The sequence below is a fragment of the Vipera berus genome, assembly GCF_964194415.1.
Source record: "Vipera berus genome assembly, chromosome: W".
NCBI classification, from domain to species: Eukaryota; Metazoa; Chordata; class Lepidosauria; order Squamata; family Viperidae; genus Vipera; species Vipera berus.
Window position 1 is genome coordinate 75,031,457 of NC_138210.1, and position 21,497 is coordinate 75,052,953.

General features: G+C 47.4%; 1 protein-coding gene across 1 annotated transcript; it reads right to left on the bottom strand.

Annotated features, from left to right (window-relative positions):
* Positions 1 to 549: 549 nt before the first annotated feature.
* LOC308676242 (claudin-7-like) lies at positions 550 to 20,000 on the bottom strand. The gene is made up of 4 exons (XM_081342057.1): positions 19,160 to 20,000; positions 5,175 to 5,339; positions 2,540 to 2,624; positions 550 to 2,023 (listed from the first exon to the last, which is right to left on the bottom strand). The coding sequence occupies exons 1-4, from the start codon at positions 19,380 to 19,382 to the stop codon at positions 1,852 to 1,854; spliced, it is 645 nt and encodes a 214-aa protein (XP_081198183.1). The 5' UTR covers positions 19,383 to 20,000; the 3' UTR covers positions 550 to 1,851.
* Positions 20,001 to 21,497: the final 1,497 nt, after the last annotated feature.

Sequence of the window (21,497 nt, forward strand, 5' to 3'; positions counted from 1 at the left end):
ACTAGGGAACACCATCAGTGCTGGAAGGGAGTAGGGTCTCTGGAGAGGAGGAGGAGGAAAAAGGATTGTGGGGTCCTTGGTGCTCTCTGAGCTTGGAGGTTTCCTTGCAGACGTTTCATGACCCAACTAGGGAACCTCATCAGTGCTAGAAGACAGTGGGGGGAGGAGGAGGAAGAGGAAGAAGAGGAGGAGGAGGAGGAGGGAGGGAGGAAGAGGAGAAGAAGAAGTGGAGGAGGAGGAGGACGACTGTGGGGTCCTTGGGGGTCTCTGAGCTGGGTGGTTTCCTTGAAGACGTCTCGTGACCCAACTAGGGAACATTATCTGTGCTAGGAGGGAGTGGGGTTTGTGGAGAGGAGGAGGAGGAGGATGACGACTGTGGGATTCTTGGTGCTGAGAACCCACAATTTAGCTTGTCATGGGTTAATTTTTCACTTTGCTGACCTGACGGTATGTTATGTCTACTGCATTCCCAGCCTCTACTAAGAAAGTTACCCAATGAAGAAAAGAAAAAAAAAAGAGTTCCAGGCAATTATGGACATTTTGTTCTTGACGTATCCAAGTTGGCTTCTGGGTTGACGGAACAATTACAATACAATCCTCTCTAGAGCAGGGCGACTTTTTTTTTTTGTCCAAAACAAGTTTCATTTATTACATACAAAAAAAAAGGTCATTTCCAAGTAATACAATTTTTTTAAAAAATACACAAAACGCGCACGCAAGCACCCGAAGGGATCTGTGCTTTAAATAAGGCTGGGTTTCAATCCAAAGATCCCTCCTTTCCTATTCAAATTTGCATTCATCCCTTCCTCCAACCTCCCCCCCCCACAAAAAAAGTTAAAATCTATCCAAGCAAGCAAATGTAAGTCAAGGTAATCTTTCCCCCCACACACCCCCGCCCCAAAATATGATTTTGCAATAAAAGCCGGGGACATTTTACTGGGAGGAATTAAAAGGACAGGGGTCAAACTGATTGGTATTTTTCAGGGATAGACTTGAATCAAGTGGTCCTCGCTTAACCCGAGGCTTCCCCAGTGAATGTACATATTTACACAACCCAAAGAACTTTTGAAGGCTCCAAGCAGGCCGCCAAGAATTAGTTATAGGGGTTATCGGCTGGGCTGCCCCACGGAGAAGGGGGAGACCCCCTTTGCCTTGGTGAAGTGGGAGGGGTCAAAGTTCACTCCCCCCCCCATGCCTAGTCTTGCAAACATCTGCCAGACAGCAGATTCCAAATGCCAATTCCTCGGGGTGGGGGGGGGGTTTGGGGTGGTGGTGGAGGAAAACCCCCACTGGTAGTTGGGGGCTTTCTTTAGGATTAACCCAACCCTAGGTAAGGGCACCCAGAGGGCGGTGTGTGTGTGTGTGTGTGTGTGTCTTCTCCAGTCGGGCCAGTTTATTAAAGGGGAAGAGGTGGGTTCTACCCGGAAAAAATGAAAATCTTACTAGAGCTTCCTCGATCTCCTTACCTCCAGATCCACCTGACTCCGAACCCTATAATCCCCCGCCGGGAGGGTCAAAGGATTACTGGAGTCTGCCCCTCTCTGACCTTTCCTAGGGGGCAGGCCCAGGAGAAAGGCACACAGGGATGACAACAAGGCCCATTTCCCCCCCCCCCCCGTTTCGGGGCCGACGCCCCGTTCAAATATTAAAATATCTCTCATTAAAATAAGGATTGCTATTTTTTTTTTAAAAAAATAAAATAAAATAAAAACACAACCGTTTCAACTCAATTGCGGAGGAGGAATAATAAAACAAAAAAAAAACCTCCGAGGGCGTTTTAAAAAGTCCGTGATGCCCAGGTTGGGCGGCAAAATCCGGGCTGTTCCAGGCTCTTGGCAGCTGGCCGGGCATCTAGACGTATTCTCGGCTACTGGGGGGTACGGAGATGGGCTTCCCTGCGGGATACTGGCGGTTCTTGTACCCGGGGTCTGCTCCCGGACACGAGCAGGCGAGCATGCCGCCCCCCAGCAGCGACAAGGCGGACCCTGCCCATCCGAGGAAGATGGAAGGGCCAATTTCGTACCTGGGGGCGCAGAAAGAGACTCATTGTGAGATGGAAGAAAAGGCGGGGTGTGGGTGGGTGTTTGGTGAGGTCCCCACCCCACCCCTAGACCCCTTCCCCACTTCCCTGCCTCTGCAGTGGGGGGGTGGGGGAGAAAGTATTTGCTGGGTGTGTGAATTCTAGATGTAAAAGATTCTTCTGCCCGGTGCAGTTACTGGATGCTCTCCGGACACCACCTTGCTCTGACGTTTCCCCCCCCTCCCCAGTTTTTTCTTCCCGCCTCGGAAGCAGCAACGGGGCAGCGGGGAAAATGCCAGAGGAGGGGGGGCAGAGGTGGTCCTCAAAAGGGACGCGCTCCAAAGGGGCGAGGCCAGGGGGAAAGGGCCAGGGGAAGAAGTCAACCTCGCTTTGCGTCGGGAAGTTTTTGCCAGTGAGATGCACCACATTTGGGGGTGCCGAAGACAGACCCCTTTGCTCTGGAATGGGGGAGTGCGGGGTGTGTGTGTCTGGCCGCCCCCTTTCCTCTGGACAACGTACCTTCTATTCAAGGGGGACAGGGGGTTGTAAAAATCTTGGACAATCTTGTTTGCACTCCAGGAACAGGCGACCATGGAAGCCAAACCTAAGTGGGGAAAACAAGGAGGGTATAAAAAAAAAACAACCTGGTATTTTGGTTGGATGGTTTTCTTCCCAGAGGAGATGCAAGGCTAGGAAGCGCGGCAGATCCGTTTTATATTTTGGGTGGTTTGCCATTGGGGGACCCGCAGGGCCAGCTTTGGGGCTCGCAACATATTCCGTCGCTAAGCGAGACCGTCTTTAACCGAGCGTTGTCCCCTTTTACGACCTCGCTGGCCGCTGTTGTTCGGTGAATCCTTGCAGTTGTTGAAGAGATTAAACTCGGTTGTGAAGCAAATTCGGCTTGCCCCCTTGACTTTTGCTCGTCAGAAGGTCGCAAAAAGGGATTTTTTTATTTTTTATTTTAATTCCATTTATATCCCACCCTTCTCCGAAGACTCAGGGCGGCTTACAAGCTTAGCAGTAGCCTTCATTCTATGTATATGCCTGCTTATTAGGGCTTTCACACACACACCCCAAGCGGCATTATTACAAAGTCAGCTTATTGCCCCCAACAATCTGGGTCCTCATTTTACCTACCTGGGAAGGATGGAAGGCTGAGTCAACCTTGAGCCTGGTGGGACTCGAACCTGCACTAATGGCAGGCAGCTGCTGTTACTTAAGGAGGCATTAGCCCACTGCTCCACCCAGGCTCTTGGTCAAGGATCACCTGACCCCCCCCTCCTCCAGGACACTGTGACCATCGTAAGTACGAGTCAGTTGCAAAGCATCTGAATTTTGATCACGGGAAGGCTGCGACGGTCTTAGGTATGTGTGGGAAATGGTCCTAAGTCCCTTTTTTCAGTGTGGATTGTAACTTTTGAGCTGTCACTAAATGAATTGTCGTAGGTCAAGAATTACCTACAGGTAGATTTGACCCGCTAAACCACGTCAGAATGATTCCTTGTTACGCTTATCTGGCTGGGCAAATCCAGCATTTTGAGGTCGGGAACACTTCAGCGCAAACTCAGAAAATGGGTTAATGGAGGGAGAGGGTACATCCGGCCGTGTGAATGCAGCCGGTAGGCAATAAACCATGGTTAGCAATTTGCTCTATTCTATTCTGCATTCTATTCTGTTCTGTTCTCTATTCTGTTCTCTATTTTCTATTCTATTTTCTATTTTATTATTCTGTTCTATTCTATTCTATTCTCTATTCTATTCTATTTCTATTCTATTTCATTTCTGTTCTATTCTGTTCCCTATTTTCTATTCTATTCTATATTTTATTATTCTGTTCTATTCTATTCTATATTCTGTTCTATTCTATTCCTTATTTCTATTCTATTCTATTCTACTATTCTGTTCTGTTCCCTATTTTCTATTCTATATTCTATATTCTATTCTATTCTATTTCTATTCTATTCTTATTCTATTCTATTAATAAAGTAAAGGTAAAGGTTCCCCCGCACATGTGTGCTAGTCGTTTCCGACTCTAGGGGCCGGTGCTCATCTCCGTTTCATAGCCGAAGAGCCAGCGCTTGTCCGAGGACATCTCCGTGGTCATGTGGCCGGCATGACTAGACGCCAAAGGCGCACGGAACGCTGTTACCTTCCCACCGTAGTGGTCCCTATTTTTCTACTTGCATTTTTACATGCTTTCGAACTGCTAGGTGGGCAGAAGCTGGGACGAGTAACAGGCGCTCACTCTGCTACGCGGCACTCGGGATTCGACCCGCCAAACTGCCGACCTTCCGATCGACAAGCTCAGCGTCCTAACCCACTGAGCCACCGCGTCCCCTTATTCTATTAATATTTCTATTCTATTCTATTCTGTTCTGTTCTGTTCTCTATTCTATTCTATTCCTTATTTCTATTCTATTCTATTCTATTCTATTCTATTCTATTCTATTCTATTCTATTCTATTCTATTCTATTCTATTTATTCTATTCTATTTCTATTCTACTATTCTGTTCTGTTCTCTATTTACTATTCTATTCTATATTCTATATTCTATATTCTATATTCTATATTCTATTCTATTCTATTTCTATTCTATTCTATTCTTATTCTATTCTATTCTATTCTATTCTATTCTATTTATTCTTCTATTCTATTGCTATTCTACTATTCTGTTCTGTTCTCTATTTACTATTCTATTCTATATTCTATATTCTATATTCTATATTCTATATTCTATATTCTATTCTATTCTATTTCTATTCTATTCTTATTCTATTCTATTAATATTTCTATTCTATTCTAATTATTCTATTGTATCTATTCTCTTTCTATTCTTCTATTCTATTCTGTTCTGTTCTGTTCTCTATTCTGTTCTGTTCTCTATTCTGTTCTGTTTTCTATTCTATTCTATTCTTTCCATTTCCATTCTATATTTTCTATTCTATTCTATTCTATTCCTATTCCTATTCCTATTCCTATTCCATTTCCTATTCTATTCTATTCTATTCTATTCTATTCTATTCTATTCTATTCTATTCTATTCTATTCTATTCTATTCTATTCTATTCTATGCCATTTTTATTTTTTATCCTATCCTATCCCTAATTCCATTCCATTCCAAATGGTCGGGAAGGAGGGCGGGATGGAACTGACCGGTCACCAGCAAGACGATGCCGCCGGTCATGGCGATGCGGGCCTTGGTGGTCTTGTTGCCCTCCCCGCAGCGGGTGCACTTCATGCCCATGGTGGCGATGCCGATGCCGATCACGCCCAGGACGATGGAGATGACCATCAACGCCCGGGTGGCTTGTAGGGAAGCTGCACGGAGGAGAAGCGGAAGGTCAGAGGGGAAACGGATTCGGGGAGGGGTGTAGAAATGTAATAAGTCACGATAAGATCAGCTGAGGTGATAGGGAGGACGATGAACCAGCGGAACAGCTGGCCACCAGAAATCGTGGGCGCTCCATCCCTGGAGGTTTTTAAGAAGAGACCGGACAGCCACCTGTCAGAAATGGCACGGGGTCTCCTGCTTGAGCGTGGGGGGGGTTGGACTAGATGACCTCCAAGGTCCCTTCCACCTCTATTCTGATTAATTTAAAGGGTTGAGGACAATGCAGCTGGGAGGGTTGATGGCCAGAAAAGGGGGCGCTGGCACTGCTTTCTGGATTACCCAAGCACCCCCTTTTTTGTAAGCTGGTCTGTCCTGACAGCCATGCCCCCCACCCCAGGACTTCCCACGCTGATGGAGAATGGTATACTATAGGGTTTCCTGCCTGAGCAGGGGGTTGGATTAGATGACCTCCAAGGTCCCTTCCAACTCTATGATGATGATGAAATGGTATAGGGTTTCCTGCCTGAGCAGGGAATTGGACTAGATGACCTCCAAGGTCCCTTCCAACTCTATTATTATTATTATTATTATTATTATTATTATTATTATTATTATTATTATTATTATTATTATTATTATTATTATTATTATATGGTATAGGGTTTCCTGCCTGAGCAGGGGGTTGGACTAGATGACCTTCAAGGTCCCTTCCAACTCTATGATGATGGTGATGATGAAATGGTATAGGGTTTCCTGCCTGAGCAGGGAATTGGACTAGATGACCTCCAAGGTCCCTTGCAACACATTATTATTATTATTATTATTATTATTATTATTATTATTATTATTATTATTATTATTATTATTATTATTATTATTCCAATATTCACCCCTGCACCCCAATACACACCCCAGCCCCCAAGACCCCTCCTTGCATCCAATACCTACCCCAGTACTCCAGGATCCACCCCAGCGCCCCCATACCCATCCCTGGCGCTCCAGGACCCACCCCGATATCTACCAGCACCCCAATAACGGCTGCCAGTCCCCCCCCTTCTGCACTAAACTCTTCTCCCGAAAGAAGCAGGATCACGATGCCTGCCAGCTGCCCGTCGGAGATCATGCCACCCCGTCGGGGCACAGATCGGAGGGCAGAGGTTTGGTGGGACCACCACCACCACCCCGTCCCCCAGCACAGCAAAGTCGAGGAAGGCAGCGTTTGCTTAGGGGGGGGGGACACTTTGCAAGCTTTCTGGGCAAACAGAAGGCTTCCGGGCACGCAGGCTGGGGTGTGAAAATGGGCCCGGAAATGCGCCATTTTAGGGAAGGAAGCCGTGTGTGTGTTTGTGTGTGTGTGTGTGTGTGTGTGTGCCCAGGAGCAACAGCCACGGGGGGGGGGCATTGTCCACGCTGAGAGTCGGCGAATAAATCCAAATAAATAAATGGAAAAGGGTTTTCCCCCTCTTTTGACGGAAGGAAGGAAGGAAGGAAGGGAGGGAGGGAGGGAGGGAGGGAGGGAGGGAGGGAGGAAGAAAGCAAGGAAAAGAGATGGAGGAATGGAGGAGATGGGAATGGGAGGGCGGGCGCTAGGAAGGGAGGAAGGAAGAAGGGAAAGAAGGAGGGAGGGAGGAAGGAAAGAAGGGAGGAAGAATAGAAGGGAGGGAGGGAGGGAGGAAAGGGAGAAGGAGAGAAGGAGGAAGAATGGAAAGGAGGAAGGAAAGAAGAAGGGAGAAGGGAAGGAGGGAAGGAGAAAAAAGAGGAGAGAGAGAGAGAGAAAGAAACGAAGGAAAGAAAAGGAAAGGAAAGAAGATAGAATAGGAGAGAGAGAAAGGAAAGAGAAAAAGGAAAAGAAATGTAAAGAAAGAAGGAAAAAGAAAGAGAAAAAAGAGGAAAGAGAGAAAGAAATGAAGGAAAGGGAAAAAAAGAGGAAGAGAGAGAGAGAGAGAAATGAAGGAAAGAAAGGAAAGAGGAAAGAAATAGAAAGAAAGAAAGAAATGAAGAAAAAGGGAGGAATGGGAGTTGGAAGGCAAGACCAGGACGTAAGGGCCCCCCCCTGGGGACATCCCTGAGCCCCAACCTGGGAGGGGGGCTCCATTTGGGAGACCCCCCCTGCCCTTTCGGAGGGGACGGAGGCGGCCACGTGAGGGCCAGGCGGGTGGAGGGCACCCTGGGGGCCGAGTGAAGCAGCCTGCGGTGACGACAGCCCGGGCGGGCGGGCCAGCCTCACTGGTGCTCCGGGGTGGGTGGGTGGGGTGGGGTTGTGAGTCATGGCAGCCCAGCCCACCCTGAGGGCACCTGGCCGGCTCTGCAAATTCTCTTTTTCCATTTCCCCCCCCCCCTTCCAGTCTCCACTTATCGATTAGGCTTTTCTATCCTCCTTTGCGAGCTCCGGCTAATTCGCCTCCCTCCAGAAAAAACAACCCTGGCAGGTAGGAGAGCTGATAAATTACAGCAAGAAGGTTGGGCGGCTGCGGTAATCCCAGCCAAGGAGGGGGCGTTTGTTTTACCTCCCCTCCCCTCCCGGAGCTCAATGCGGCCGACCCAGGGCTGCCTCCTCCCTTCCCCCCCCTCCCCCGATCCAACAACAATCCTGCAAGGTAGACTGGGCTGGGCGAGGAATAGGCGCAAAGTCCCCTGGAGAGGCCTGGTGCCTGAGTGGGGATTCTTGAACCCAAGTCCAGCCCCAGAACCACTATACCAGCTATCTTTTTTCCTTTTTCTTTCGTTCCTTCATTTCTTTCTCTTTCTTTTCTCTTTCTTTTCCTACTTTTTCTTTCTTCTTTCCTTCATTTCTTTCTCTCTCTTCTTTTCTTTCTTTCTTTTCCTACTTTTTCTTTCTTCTTTCCTTCATTTCTCTCTCTCTCTCTCTCCTTTTTTCTTTCTTCCTTTTTCCTTCTTTCTTTACATTTCTTTTCCTCTTTTCCTCTTTCTCTCTTTTTTTCCTTCCTTCCTCTTTTCCTTCCTTTTTCTCCTTCGTCTTTCCTTCTTTCTTCCTCCATCTTTTCCCTTCCTTCCACCTTTCCTTATATTTCACTTTCTTTTCCTTCTTTTTCACTTCCTTTTCTTTCTTTCTCTTTTTCCCTTCCCTCCCTCCCTGATGCTTGTTCGTGGACTTCTTTGATCCTTTCCTAGTTCTTCTGGCAATATTTAATTTAATTTAATTTAATAATTTAATTTGTATTTACAGGATCAGTTTAGGGCATTTTTAGATGCTTTGAGGGGCCAACACCAAGAGGGTCCTAAGGCGAGCGGAAAAAATAGGGAGGGTCTTGCCAGGGTCTTGCCAAACTGTTTTTATTGCCATATTCACTCATCTTGACCTCACAAATAGCTCTTGACATACGACCACAACTGAGCTTAGACATTTCAACAGCAAGACAGCTGTGAAGTGAGTTTCGCCCCATTTTACCACCTCGCTTGCCACCGCCGTTAAGTGAGTCACTGCCGCTGTTCAGCGAGTCACACGGTCGTTAAGTGAACCCAGCTTCCCCCGTCGGCTTGGCTTGTCAGACGGTCGCAAGACCTCCTCCGCCCCCGGGACGCTGCGACCGTCATAAATATGAGTTGGTTGTGCTGTGCTGGATTTTAATTTTATTTATTTATTTTAATTTTATTAAATTTATATACCGCGCTTTCCCGAAGGACTTTGATTGCGTAAGTGTGAAAAATGGCCCTAAGTCGCTTTCCCCCCCCCCTCCGGTTTCATTGCGACTTCAGTCGCTAAATATAGGGTTTCCTGCCTGAGCAGGGGGTTGGACTAGATGACCTCCAAGGTCCCTTCCAACTTCTTCTTCTTCTTCTTCTTCTTCTTCTTCTTCTTCTTCTTCTTCTTCTTCTTCTTCTTCTTCTTATTATTATTATTATTATTATTATTATTATTATTATTTGTGGTTTACTATTTTAATTGCAATAAAATCTAAAAACCTAAAGTAATTAAAAGAATACCAAACGGAGAGGTACAAGGGGACCAAAGTAGTACACTAGTACTCATGTCAGAATAGTTTACCATTTACTTTTACTTTGCTTTTTACTTTTATTAAATTTGTATACCGCCCTTCTCCCGAAGGACTCAGGGCGGTGAACAGGGCATATATAAATAACAAATACAAAAATTAAAAAGGAATTAAACCAGTGCCCAGTTAAAAAATACAATAACAATAAAAAAACCATTAAAAACCCTAACGTTCCCCGTCAGGCCAGGCCAGCTTGTTCAAATAAGTGGGTCTTTAACCCGCGCCGGAAGGAGCGGAGGTCCGATGCCATCCGGAGCTCCACCGGCAGTTGATTCCACAAAGCCGGGGCGCCCACAGAGAAGGCCCTCCCCCTGGGGGCCACCAGTTGGCATTCCCTGACCGGAGGCACCCTGAGGAGGCCCCCTCTGTGGGAACGCACAGGGCGGAGGGGAGTTGACGCCGGCAGCAGGTGGTCCCTGAGGTAACCCAGACCCATGCCATGTAAGGACTTGAAGATCATAACCAAAACCTTGAACCTCACCCGAAAGACAACTGGTAACCAATGCAGCTCGCGGAGCAAAGGTGTAACATGGGAGTACCGGGAAACTCCCAAGACAACTCTCGCGGCCGCATTCTGTACCAGTTGGAGCCTCCGGGTGGTCTTCAAGGGAAGCCCCATGTAAAGAGCATTGCAGTATTTAGAATATTTTAAATGACATGGAGGAGGCAAAGTACCTTTGCATGTGCAGGAAATAATAAACTATCACCAATTAAGTTACACCAGAAAGTAGGAAAAACAGCCCGGTACAGAAAAGCAAACGGAAGGGCTGAGTCAGCGGCTTTGAGTTGGGCGGCTCTGGAAATTGAAAAAGTAAAGTAAATTGAGGCAACGTCAAAAGTAAACTGCAAAAGGTAAACTCTAAAGTAAAAAAATTAGAGTGAAAAAGTTCAGGCAGGCCTCGCCTTGCAACAGCTCATTCAGTTTACGACGGCCGCATGTAGCCCGACCCCCTTTTTTTGCGACCTTCTGGCACGCCAAAGTCCAGGGGGAGGCCGGATTCACTTAACGGCCGTGTGACTCACTTAACAGCGGCGGCCAGAAAGGTTGTAAAAACGGGGCCCGACTCGCTTAGCAAACGGCGCGCTTAGCAGTGGAAATTTGGGGGCTGATTTTTGCGGTCGTAAGGCGAGGACCGCCTGAAAAGTATAAAGCAAAAGTAAAATAATAATAATAATAAGAAGAATTTTATTTGTATACCGCCCTTCTCCCGAAGGACTCAGGGCGGTGAACAGGGCAATACATGTTAAAAGACAAGAATACAAAAATTAAAAGAGATTAAACAAGATGCCCCAAAACTATAACAATAAGTTAAAATACATAAAATGAAAATAAAACAAAAGAAATGGTTGCTTGGGGAAAAATTGCACGGGTAAAAAGCCTTCCTTTTGTCCGCCTCTTTCCGTATTTGACTCCGCAAAGCCAAAATAAATAAGTTAATTCCAAAGCAAAGAAAGACTTGTACTCTTTCTTAAGGACAATCTGATCCTTCCCTTGACAAAGTAAATTAAATTCCTTTGCACAGACGCGGCCTTCAGGAGGTGTAAAACTTTTTTTTTTAAAGAAAACATTTGCTTGAGCAGGGGGTCAGACTAGAAGACCTCCAAGGTTCCCTTCCAACTCTTGTTATTCTGTAATTCTTCTTTCCAACCACGGCCACAAACCCTTCCGCTTTGTTCTGCCTCCCATCCTCCTCGGCACCATTTTGCATCCCTTCCGGAAGAACCGGGATTAATCTTGAGTTTCTCCACACGCCACAATCTTGGTTTGGTCGCCCACTTAGCCGCAAATAGGCCACGATGGATGGGTTGACCCATCCTTGTTTCCTAAAAAAACTGGGGAGCCTCCCCAGCGCGCTGCAGTGAGTCACCAGCCTGGCATCCCTCAGTCTAATGGAGATCTCACTCACTCACACACACACACACACACACACACAAACACACAGAGACAAATGCCAAAATGGCGAAGGTGTCATTTCGTTTCACCTTTGTTCTCTCCTGCAACGGATCCAGGTGGCAAAGTCTAGGCAGCCGTTGGTACACAAGACAACTATAAAGCCGCACCTTGTCTTAACAACCTCATGGAAGGCAGGAAGGAGCCATGAAAAATCCAGTGTGTGTGTGTGTGTTGCCTCCTCCCCACTTCCCAGGAAGCTTTTTTAAATTTCTCTGTCCAATGCACAAGAATCTATCCGTGGGAACAGATAAAGGACAGAAAACGTCCAGGATTCGAACGCACGGCCGCAAATGCGGCAGGTGTGAGGTGCAAGAAAGGGGCGGGGGGGGGGACACAAAGCAGGCCCCACCCAGCCACACTCAAACCTTGAGGGGAAGCCCCTCCGTGGGTTGTGGCCTAATTGCAGGTCAGAGAAGAAAACGGGAACCCAACATCCTCAAATTAATTCATCAACGGTTCAAGTTGAAATTAAACAGGAGCACCTGGATTTTATTTTATTTTTAATCCCTGGATTTAATCCCTTCCTCGTGATCTCAGCCATAGTAACGAGGGGGGGGCAGTTCCCAGCTTGTAGCACAAAGCCTGCCCCCCCAATGAGAGTTGAAGCCCCTCCCGCCGATAGGTTTTAGGATATTGTAAACTATAGACTCCAGAAGATGGTAGAGGACAGGAAGGCCTGGAGGAACGTTGTCCATAGGGTCGTGATGGGTTGGACACGACTTTGCAGCTGACAACAACAAAACTATAAGGAGGGACGCGGTGGCTCAGTGGGTTAGGACGCTGAGCTTGTCGATCAGAAGGTCGGCAGTTTGGCGGGTCAAATCCCGAGCGCTGCGTAACAGAGTGAGCGCCTGTTACTCGTCCCAGCTTCTGCCCACCTAGCAGTTCGAAAGCACGTAAAAAATGCAAGTAGAAAAACAGGGACCGCTCCGGTGGGAAGGGAACAGCGCTCCGTGCGCCTTTGGCGTCTAGTCATGCCGGCCACATGACCACGGAGACGTCCTCGGACAAGCGCTGGCTCTTCGGCTTTGAGACGGAGATGAGCACCGGCCCCTAGAGTCGGAAACGACTAGCACGCATGTGCGGGGGAGCCTTTACCTTTACCTTTAAACTATAATGATAAAGGGTTTGTGTGTCATAAACATAGCTACGTATCTAAGACTAAAGTCTTACCTTATTTTTTGGGGGGGAGGGGTATAAGGACATCTGTTGATCATCTCTCTCCTGCTTGGGGAGGGGCTGGACTGGAGGACCCCTGGGCTCCCTTCCAACTCTATTCTTGTGTTCTGTTGTTCTTTCTGTGGTCCCGTGCTTTCATCCCACCAAGCGCAAAGAAACTCCAGCATGGTATAGGATCTCCTGCCATGGGGGTGGGTAGGTTGGACTAGAAGACCTCCAAGGGTCTCTTCCAACTCATCTATCTATCTATCTATCTATCTATCTATCTATCTATCTATCTATCTATCTATCTATCTATCTATCTATCTATCATTCATCATCTCTCTCTTTCATATCCATTCACCGTATCAATCCATCCTACCTGTCTATCTGCCTGCCTGCCTATCTCTGTCTACCTATCCATCCATCCATCCTTTTTCCACCCTGGAAAATTTTATGTACAATATCTATATATGTATCTACCTATCATCTATGTCTGTCTGTCATCTATCCATCCATCCATCTTCCATATATATATATCATCTCTCTCTCTCTCTCCATCCATCTTCCACCCATTTGGTGGGTGCAGTGGAGCCTTGGTGGAGCAGTGGGCTAATGCCTCCTTAAGTAACACCAGCTGCCTGCAATTAGTGCAGGTTCGAGTCCCACCAGGCTCAAAGTTGACTCAGCCTTCCATCCTTCCCAGGTAGGTAAAATGAGGACCCAGATTGTTGGGGGCAATTAAGCTGACTTTGTAATAATGCCGCTTGGGTGTGTGTGTGAAAGCCCTAATAAGCAGGCATATACATAGAATGAAGGCTACTGCTAAGCTTGTAAGCCGCCCTGAGTCTTCGGAGAAGGGCGGGATATAAATGGAATTCAAATAAAATAAATAAAATTTATGTATCTATATATGTATTTACCTATCATCTATCTATGTGTATGTCTCTCTGTGTGTGTCTATCCATCCATCCATCCATCTTCCACCTATTTTATGTATATATGTTGTTGTTTTTATATATTATCCCGGTGTTCAACTGTTTTTCTCAACATATATGTATCTACCTATCAACTATCATCTATCAATCATTTGTCTATCATCTATCAACATCATCTCTTATCTTCCTATCATCTACCCATCTATCTATCTATCCATCCAATCCACCTATTATCCATCTATTTATCTACCCTCTTTGTTTTTTAATCTGTTCCCTATCACCTGTCTATTTTTAAAAGCACCTGTATTTTAAAATCCTGTATGTAGCAATTCCTGGCAATAATCCAGCAGAAAACCTGGCCTTGTGGGGAAGGGGGGAGGAAAAGGACCCCCCCCCAGTCGCAGGCTTTCACCCCTAGCCCAACCCAGCCCCCCCCCCCCGCCCCAGCTAGTGCTTTTAAAACGAACTTTGCTAGTTTCATCCTTCCAAAGATGGCTCGACTTCCGGCTCGGTCCCACCCTTCCCTTGCCCCACGGGCCCTGGTGGCAAGGTGACATCACCCCTCCCCTGAGGCAGGTGTGCCAGTAATTGCATTTGGGCACAAGGTCATCACACACACACTCAGAGCCAAGCAACGGTTATCTGAACAAAGACAAGCAAGCGTGTCGTTTGTGTCGTTTCGATGAAACCGTTGGAGGAGCAGAAAATAAAAGGACAGCCTTGGTGCCTGGTGTGTGCTTGTGTTTGTGTGTTTGTGTGTGTGTAAAGGTCGAAGGAGGAAGTGTGTAGAACTAGGATTCCTGGATTTAAGGAGGGGTCCTCACTGCCTTTTCCGTGGACCCCCAATTCCTCCACTTTCTTCTTACATGCACTTCAAATGTTTGTTTAGTCCACATTTTCAGCTCCAAAAACCCTGATTTTTTCTTTTCACCACCCTTTTGCAAAAAAAAACACAACACAAGGCAAAACACCATTTTTCTAACACACCCCTTTTCTGAAAAGGACGCCCGCTTTTGTGAGCTTGGGGAAGAGTCCCTGCCAGTGTAAACCAACATGTTACATCTCTGCGCCTAGTTCCCAAGCTCCCTCCTGGCCCACGAGTCCAGATTTCCAGCTGTGGACCACATCTGTGAAGTGGGCCCAGGATCTCCCCCCCCCGTGCCCCCTCCCCAAACCCAGCGCTTCCCCAGTTCCCCACCCCTGCCCTGTCCCTGCCCCTAATCTGCCTGGCTGACCCCAAAGTTGCCTTTATCCCAGAAAGTAAACTTGGTTTGTTTTCTCAAGTAATGAAAGCGATAAGCTATCAAACGCACACTTCGGTTTTATAAACAGAGATGAGAAATTTCAGGATGGAGAAAAATCACTAGGTGCATTTAACCCAACGGGCGATGGGCATCCTGGCACCCAAGTGTGCCCAGGAACTACGTCCGTTTCTCCCCCACCTTACCACCCGAATTTTCACTTCCTCTCCTGCTCACCAGGAAGCCCCGGAGACTAAATTTTACACACCTTGTGAGTTCATCCCCTTCCCGACATGCATATCCAAACATTGCTCCATTCTGGAAACCGTCCAAACCCAAATTTCCTCATTCTGGGCCAGACATTGTCTCGCCAAGCAAACCAGAAAACTTGCTGAGGTCTCCCACTTTGCAAAACATCTTAAGAGGTTCTGCAAAATCGAAGCCCCGTTTCCAAGCAAGGGGGGGGGGAGGTAGAAACGCCCCAAGGTGACGGCGGGAAAAGGGCCGTCCGTCAATTCGGCCCTTTTGAGTTTCCTGTCTTAATGTACTGTTAATTTACTTTAATTTACTTCATTTACTGTTTTTACTTCCTTTTATCTTACATTATTTCATCTGGCTGTTTTTATTGGATGCGATTGTTTTCGATTCACTTTTTCGACTTTGGATTGGATTTGACTATTTTGATGGGATTTGATGGTTTTTAATTCAATTTTCTATTTTTATTAGATTTGACTATTTTGATTGGATTTGATTATTTTTAACTCATTCTTCCAGTTTTATTGGATTTGACTATTTTGGTTGGATTCGATTATTTTTAACTCCCTCTTCTGTTTTTTATTGGATTTGACTATTTTGACGGGATTTGATGGTTTTAAATTCACTTTTCTATTTTTATTAGATTGGACTATTTTGATTGGATTTGACTATTTTGATTGGATTTGATTATTTTTAACTCACTCTTTTAGTTTTATTGGATTTGACTATTTTGACGGGATTTGACTGTTTTTAATTCAATTTTCTATTTTTACTTTTTGACTATTTTGATTGGATTTTACTGTTTTTATTTGATTGGATTTGACTATTTTGGTTGGATTCGATTATTTTTAACTCCCTCTTCTGTTTTTTATTGGATTTGACTATTTTGATGGGATTTGATGGTTTTTAATTCAATTTTCTATTTTTATTAGATTTGACTATTTTGATGGGATTTGACTATTTTGATTGGATTTGATTATTTTTAACTCACTCTTTTAGTTTTATTGGATTTGACTATTTTGACGGGATTTGACTGTTTTTAATTCAATTTTCTATTTTTATTAATTTGACTATTTTGATTGGATTTTATTATTTTTATTTCATTTCATTAGTTTCATTTCATTTTATGGTTTGTCATAGAGTCAGCCAGGTGTTCAGACTAGATTTGGTATTTTTCTGTACCTATCAAGTCCTTCCAAGGACCTGGGAGAGGCAAGTGTGGATGTTTGATGGCTTTACAGATTTTATCTCACTTTATTCTTTTTATTTCTATTTTGTTTTTAATCTCATTTTATTGTTTTTACTTCTATTTTACTTTTATTTCACTTTATTCTTTTTTACCTCTATTTTGTTTTTCATTTTTTAAATTTGTTTTGTTTTTATTTCATTTTATTCTTTTTACTTCTATTTTACTTCTATTTTGCTTTATTCTTTTCACTTCCGTTTCACTTTTATTTCATTTTATTATATTTATTTCTATTTCCATTTTATTATTTTATTTTAACAGGCCAACAAAGCTACAGCACAAGCTGAGCAGGGGCAAAAAAATAAATAAAAATAATCTGATTTTGGAGTTGGCACCCAATTCCGTCCCACTGCATTCCATTCTCAGGTTAAAAACAACAAAAGTGCAAATAAAATCTTAAAATTCTTTGGCAAAGAAACACCCACATAAGAGGGGGAGCTGGACCGAGGAGAGAACTGTGCCGGGCAGACGGGATCCTCCCAATAGCACTTTACATGATGCCATATTCAGAAAAACCAAGCTTGTGAGGGAGTCTCCGTGCAGTGCCATTTGGGACCGGGAGTTGCTGAGGATGATGGTCTATTTTTCATTCAGGAGAAAAACCACCCAATCTTCCAATTTTGGGAGAAACGCTTCGAGCTCCTGTTGATATTTCCCAGACTTTGCGGAGTTATTTTACCAACTTTAATATCGCTCCCCAGCCTCTCCACAGCTATACATTTAAGAAGTACATCAATAAACAAAATCCAGCCCATTCAGAATCCCAGCAGCCGCGTTCGTTTTACACAGAGTATTCTCAATTTCGGCAACCTTTGGAGATTGCGGTAGCCCCGTGTGAAAACCTGGCCAGTTACTGGAATAAATTGGTTGTTGTTGTTGTTGTTTTAACACTTTGGGGCTACAAAGCAGCGTTTCTCAAAGTTGGCCATTTTAAGACGGGTGGACGTCAACTCCCAGAATTCCCCAGCCAGGCTGGGGAATTCTGGGAGTTGAAGTCCACCCGTGGTACAGTTGCCCAGGTTGAAAAACACTGCTCAAATAGGTCTAATTTGCTGCCTGAACTCAGCTTTAATTTGGCACAAGGGGGGAGGGGGGGGGTCACCTGGATTTTTCAGCACCCTCACCTGTGATTTGCCCTCCCCCCACTCACACACACACCCCAGCCAGGTGTGTTACGCCGAGGGTCCCAGGCCTGGGAAAAGGGAGAGTCCAGCCCCACAACCTTTTCTGCAAGAGAACAAGCAAATTCTTCTCTTCCGTCCCCCTCCCTCCCTCCCTCCTTCCTTTCTGCCCCACCTCTTTCAAAGGTCTCTGGGGGGGGCGTGCAACGGATGAAAGCAGCTGCCTTTGAAGGTGTGGCTGGCTGGTCAGGAGGGGGGGGAGGGAGGGGAGAAGGCCCAAGAAACTGACCCAACCAGACCGGGCAGTTTTTGAGAAGAGAAGAAGAAAAAATAACGAGAGAGAGAGAGAGAGAGAGAGAGAGAGAGAGAGAGAGAGAGAGAGAGAGAGAGAGAGAGAATTAGAAAGAAAAAGAAAGAAAGAAAAAGAAAGAAAGAAAGAAAGAAAAAGAAAGAAAGAAAAAGAAAGAGAAAAAGAAAGAAAGAAAAAGAAAGAAAGAAAAAGAAAGAAAGAAAGAAAGAAAGAGAGAATTAGAGAAAGAAAGAAGGAAAGAAAGAAAGAAAAAGAAAGAAAGAAAGAAAAAGAAAGAAAGAAAGAAAGAAAGAAAATTAGAGAGAGAGAGAAAAAAAACCGAAAAAGTGGAGGGTCTTCCGGGAAAAAAAGAAAGAAAGAAAATTAGATAAAAGCAGAATAAACGGGGGAACAGGTGCTTGGAAAAGTTCCAAAGAAGGGGAGATGCTGGGGGCGAGGGCGCGCGGCGGGGGGAGCGACTGTTTGGGGAAGGAGGGGCCGGGTGTGGTTTTTTTTTTGTGTGTTTTTTTTGTGTGTGTGTGTGTGTGTGTGTTTTTTTTGCAAAGCTAATCTGTTTTAAACCAGGAATTAGTTGTTGTTTTTTTAAAAAAACCTTGGAAGTCCCACCGGAGCCCCGCCTAGCTGGAAAGACCTCCAATCTTAGTTTAAGGCATTTCCAAAGCCTCCGGGATTTTAAGCCAGCCGGGAGATAAGGGATCCTGTCGAAATATTGGGGTGGGGGGTGTGGGGGGTGTAGGGAGGTGGGGGTGGGAGACTAGAAACAGGGCGTCCAAGAGGGGAGGGGGCTCGTTTCCCGGGGCGCCGTCTCCTCCCGGTTCACACGACCCTCACAATCGGAGAAGGAGCTATCTTGGCCAAGGGGAAAAGAGGTGGAGACGCGGGTTTGGCTTAAAAGTTGCGTGTATCCTTTCTCGCCCACCCACCCACCCACCCTGGCCAAGAAAAGAAAGTGCCGTCCGCTGGAGGGGACGGGGGCCATTTTGAACGGGCGGCTGGAAAGCAGGAGAGCCAAAGTGCTCCGGGGCGCGCACAGAGCGCCCTCCATTCCCCCGTCCCCCAAAACCCGCAAAAAAGCCCCCCCGCTTCCTCCCCCAGAGCCTCCGCGATCCCTCCCGGACCCGATCCGAAGCCTCCTTCTTCCCCGCGTGTTTCCCCCCACACACCGGTGTAAAAAAACCAAGGGGGGGGGTTTCTTTCTGCCTCTCTCTCTCTCTCTCTCTCTCTCTCTCTCTCTCTCTTTCTCTCTTGCCCTGGCCACGCGTGTTTTCCCCCCCACCGGTGTATTTAAAAAAAGGAGAGGGTCCCTTCCGACCGCGCACCCCCCCCCTCGGGTCTCTCTTTCTCTCCCCCGGACACGCGTGTCGGGCAAAGGCGAAGGGAGAGGCGAAGGAGGCGCCCGCGGGCGAGCCTTTTTCCCCCGGCTCCCACGCGTGGGCCGCGGCCGGAAGGAGTCGGCGGGCGAAGGCGCGGCCGCCCCGGGCAGGTAGCCCGACAGGTGTGTGGCTCCCGTTTGCCCGCCCCCCCAACCCCAGCCCACGCGCGGGACCCCCCCCCCCGCCCCTCCCACTCACCGTCCAGGGCCAGCATGGAGTCGTAGACCTTGCACTGGAGCTGGCCGGTGCTCTGCCAGATGCAGTCCATCCAGAGGCCCATGTAGAAGGACTGGGCGGTGATGATGCTGCCGTCGGCGAAGGAGGAGACCCGCCACTGGGGCAGGACGGTGGCCGTCAGGTGGGCGATCAGGCCGAGCAGGGCCAGCACGAAGCCCAGCAGCTGCAAGCCGGAGTTGGCCATGGCGGGACCTGCTGCTACCGCCTCTACCTGCGCGCCAGGTGAGCGCACCTGGATTTATGCCCTGGGCGGCGGCCGAGGGAGGGAGGGAGGGGCCGGAGGGAGGGAGGGGGAGGGTCCGGAGCCAGGCCGCTTCCTGGAAAGTCCCTCTCTTCCTCCTCTCTTTCCGGCTTTCTCCTTCCTTCCTTCCTTCCTTGGTTTCTGCTTTCTTCTCTCCCTTCCTCCTTTCCTCTTCTCTTTCGCGTTTTCCTCCTTCCCTCTTTTCTCTCCCGTTTCTCTTTCCTTCCTGCCTTCTCTCTCTTGTTCCCTTCCCACCTCCCCCTCCTCTCCTTTCTCTTTCCTTTCTTTCCTTTGCTTCCTTCCTCTTTCCTTCCCTTTCCTCTTCCACCCCATTTCTTTTCTTCCTTTCCTTTTTTCTTTCCTTTTTCCTTTTTCCCTCCTCCTTCCCTTCCCTCCTTTCTCTTCTTCCCCTTCCTTTTCTTCACTTTTTTCCCTTCCCATTCTTTCCTTCTCTTCCTCTTTCCTTCCTTTTTCTTTCCCTTTCTCTCCTTCCTTCCTTCCTTCCTTCCTTCATCTTCTTTCCCTCCCTCTCTCCCTCCCTTCCTTCCTCCTCTTCCTCTCTTCTCTTTCCTTCCTTCCTTCCTTCCTTCCTTCCTTCCTTCCTCTTCTTTCCCTCCCCTCTCTCCCTCCCTTCCTTCCTCCCTCCCTCCCTCCCTTCCTTCCTTCCTTCCTTCCTTCATCTTCTTTCCCTCCTCCCTCCCTCCCTCCCTTCCTCCCTTCCTCTCTTCTCCTTCCTTCCTTCCTTCCTTCCTTCCTTCCTTCCTTCCTTCATCTTCCTTTCCCTCCCTCCCTCCCCCCTCCCTTCCTTCCTCCCTTCCTCTCTTCCTCCTTCCTTCCTTCCTTCCTTCCTTCCTTCCTCTTCTTTCCCTCCCTCTCTCCCTCCCTTCCCTTCCTCCCTCCCTCCCTCCCTCCCTCCTTCCTTCCTTCCTTCCTCATCTTCTTTCCCTCCCTCCCTCCCTCCCTTCCCTCCCTTCCTCTCTTCTCCTTCCTTCCTTCCTTCCTTCCTTCCTCTTCTTCCCTCCCTCTCTCCCTCCCTTCCTTCCTCCCTCCCTCCCTCCCTTCCTTCCTTCCTTCCTTCCTTCCTTCATCTTCTTTCCCTCCTCCCCCTTCCTCCCTTCCTCTCTTCTCCTTCCTTCCTTCCTTCCTTCCTTCTCTCCTTCCTCTTCTTTCCTCCCTCTCTCCCCCCCTTCCTTCCTCCCTTCCTCTCTTTCTCCTTCCTTCCTTCCTTCCTTCCTTCCTCTTCTTTCCCTCCCTCTCTCCCTCCCTCCCTTCCTCCTCCCTCCCTCCCTTCCTTCCTTCCTTCCTTCATCCTTCTTTCCCTCCCTCCCTCCCTTCCTTCCCCCTTCCTCCTTTCTCCTTCCTTCCTTCCTTCCTTCCTTCCTTCCTTCCTTCCTTCCTCTTCTTTCCCTCCCTCTCTCCCTCCCTTCCTTCCTCCCTCCCTCCCTCCCTCCCTTCCTTCCTTCCTTCCTTCATCTTCTTTCCCTCCCTCCCTCCCTACCCTTCCTCCCCTTCCTCTCTTCTCCTTCTTCCTTCCCTTCCTTCCTTCCTTCCTTCCTTCCTTCCTTCCTTCCTTCCTTCCTCTTCTTTCCCTCCCTCTCTCCCTCCCTTCCTTCCTCCCTTCCTCTCTTCTCCTTCCTTCCTTCCTTCCTTCCTTCCTTCCTTCCTTCCTCTTCTTCCCTCCCTCTCTCCCTCCCTTCCTTCCTCCCTCCCTCCCTCCCTCCCTCCCTTCCTTCCTTCCTTCCTTCATCTTCTTTCCCTCCCTCTCTCCCTCCCTTCCTTCCTCCCTTCCTCCTCCTTCTCCTTCCTTCCTTCCTTCCTTCCTTCCTTCCTTCCTCTTCTTTCCCTCCCTCTCTCCCTCCCTTCCTTCCTCCCTCCCTCCCTCCCTCCCTCCCTTCCTTCCTTCCTTCCTTCCTTCCTCTTCTTTCCCTCCCTCTCTCCCTCCCTTCCTTCCTCCCTTCCTCTCTTTCCTTCCTTCCTTCCTTCCTTCCTTCCTTCTTCTTCTTTCCTTCCTTCCTTCCTTCTCTTTTTCCCTCCCTCTCTCCCTCCTTCCTTCCTCCC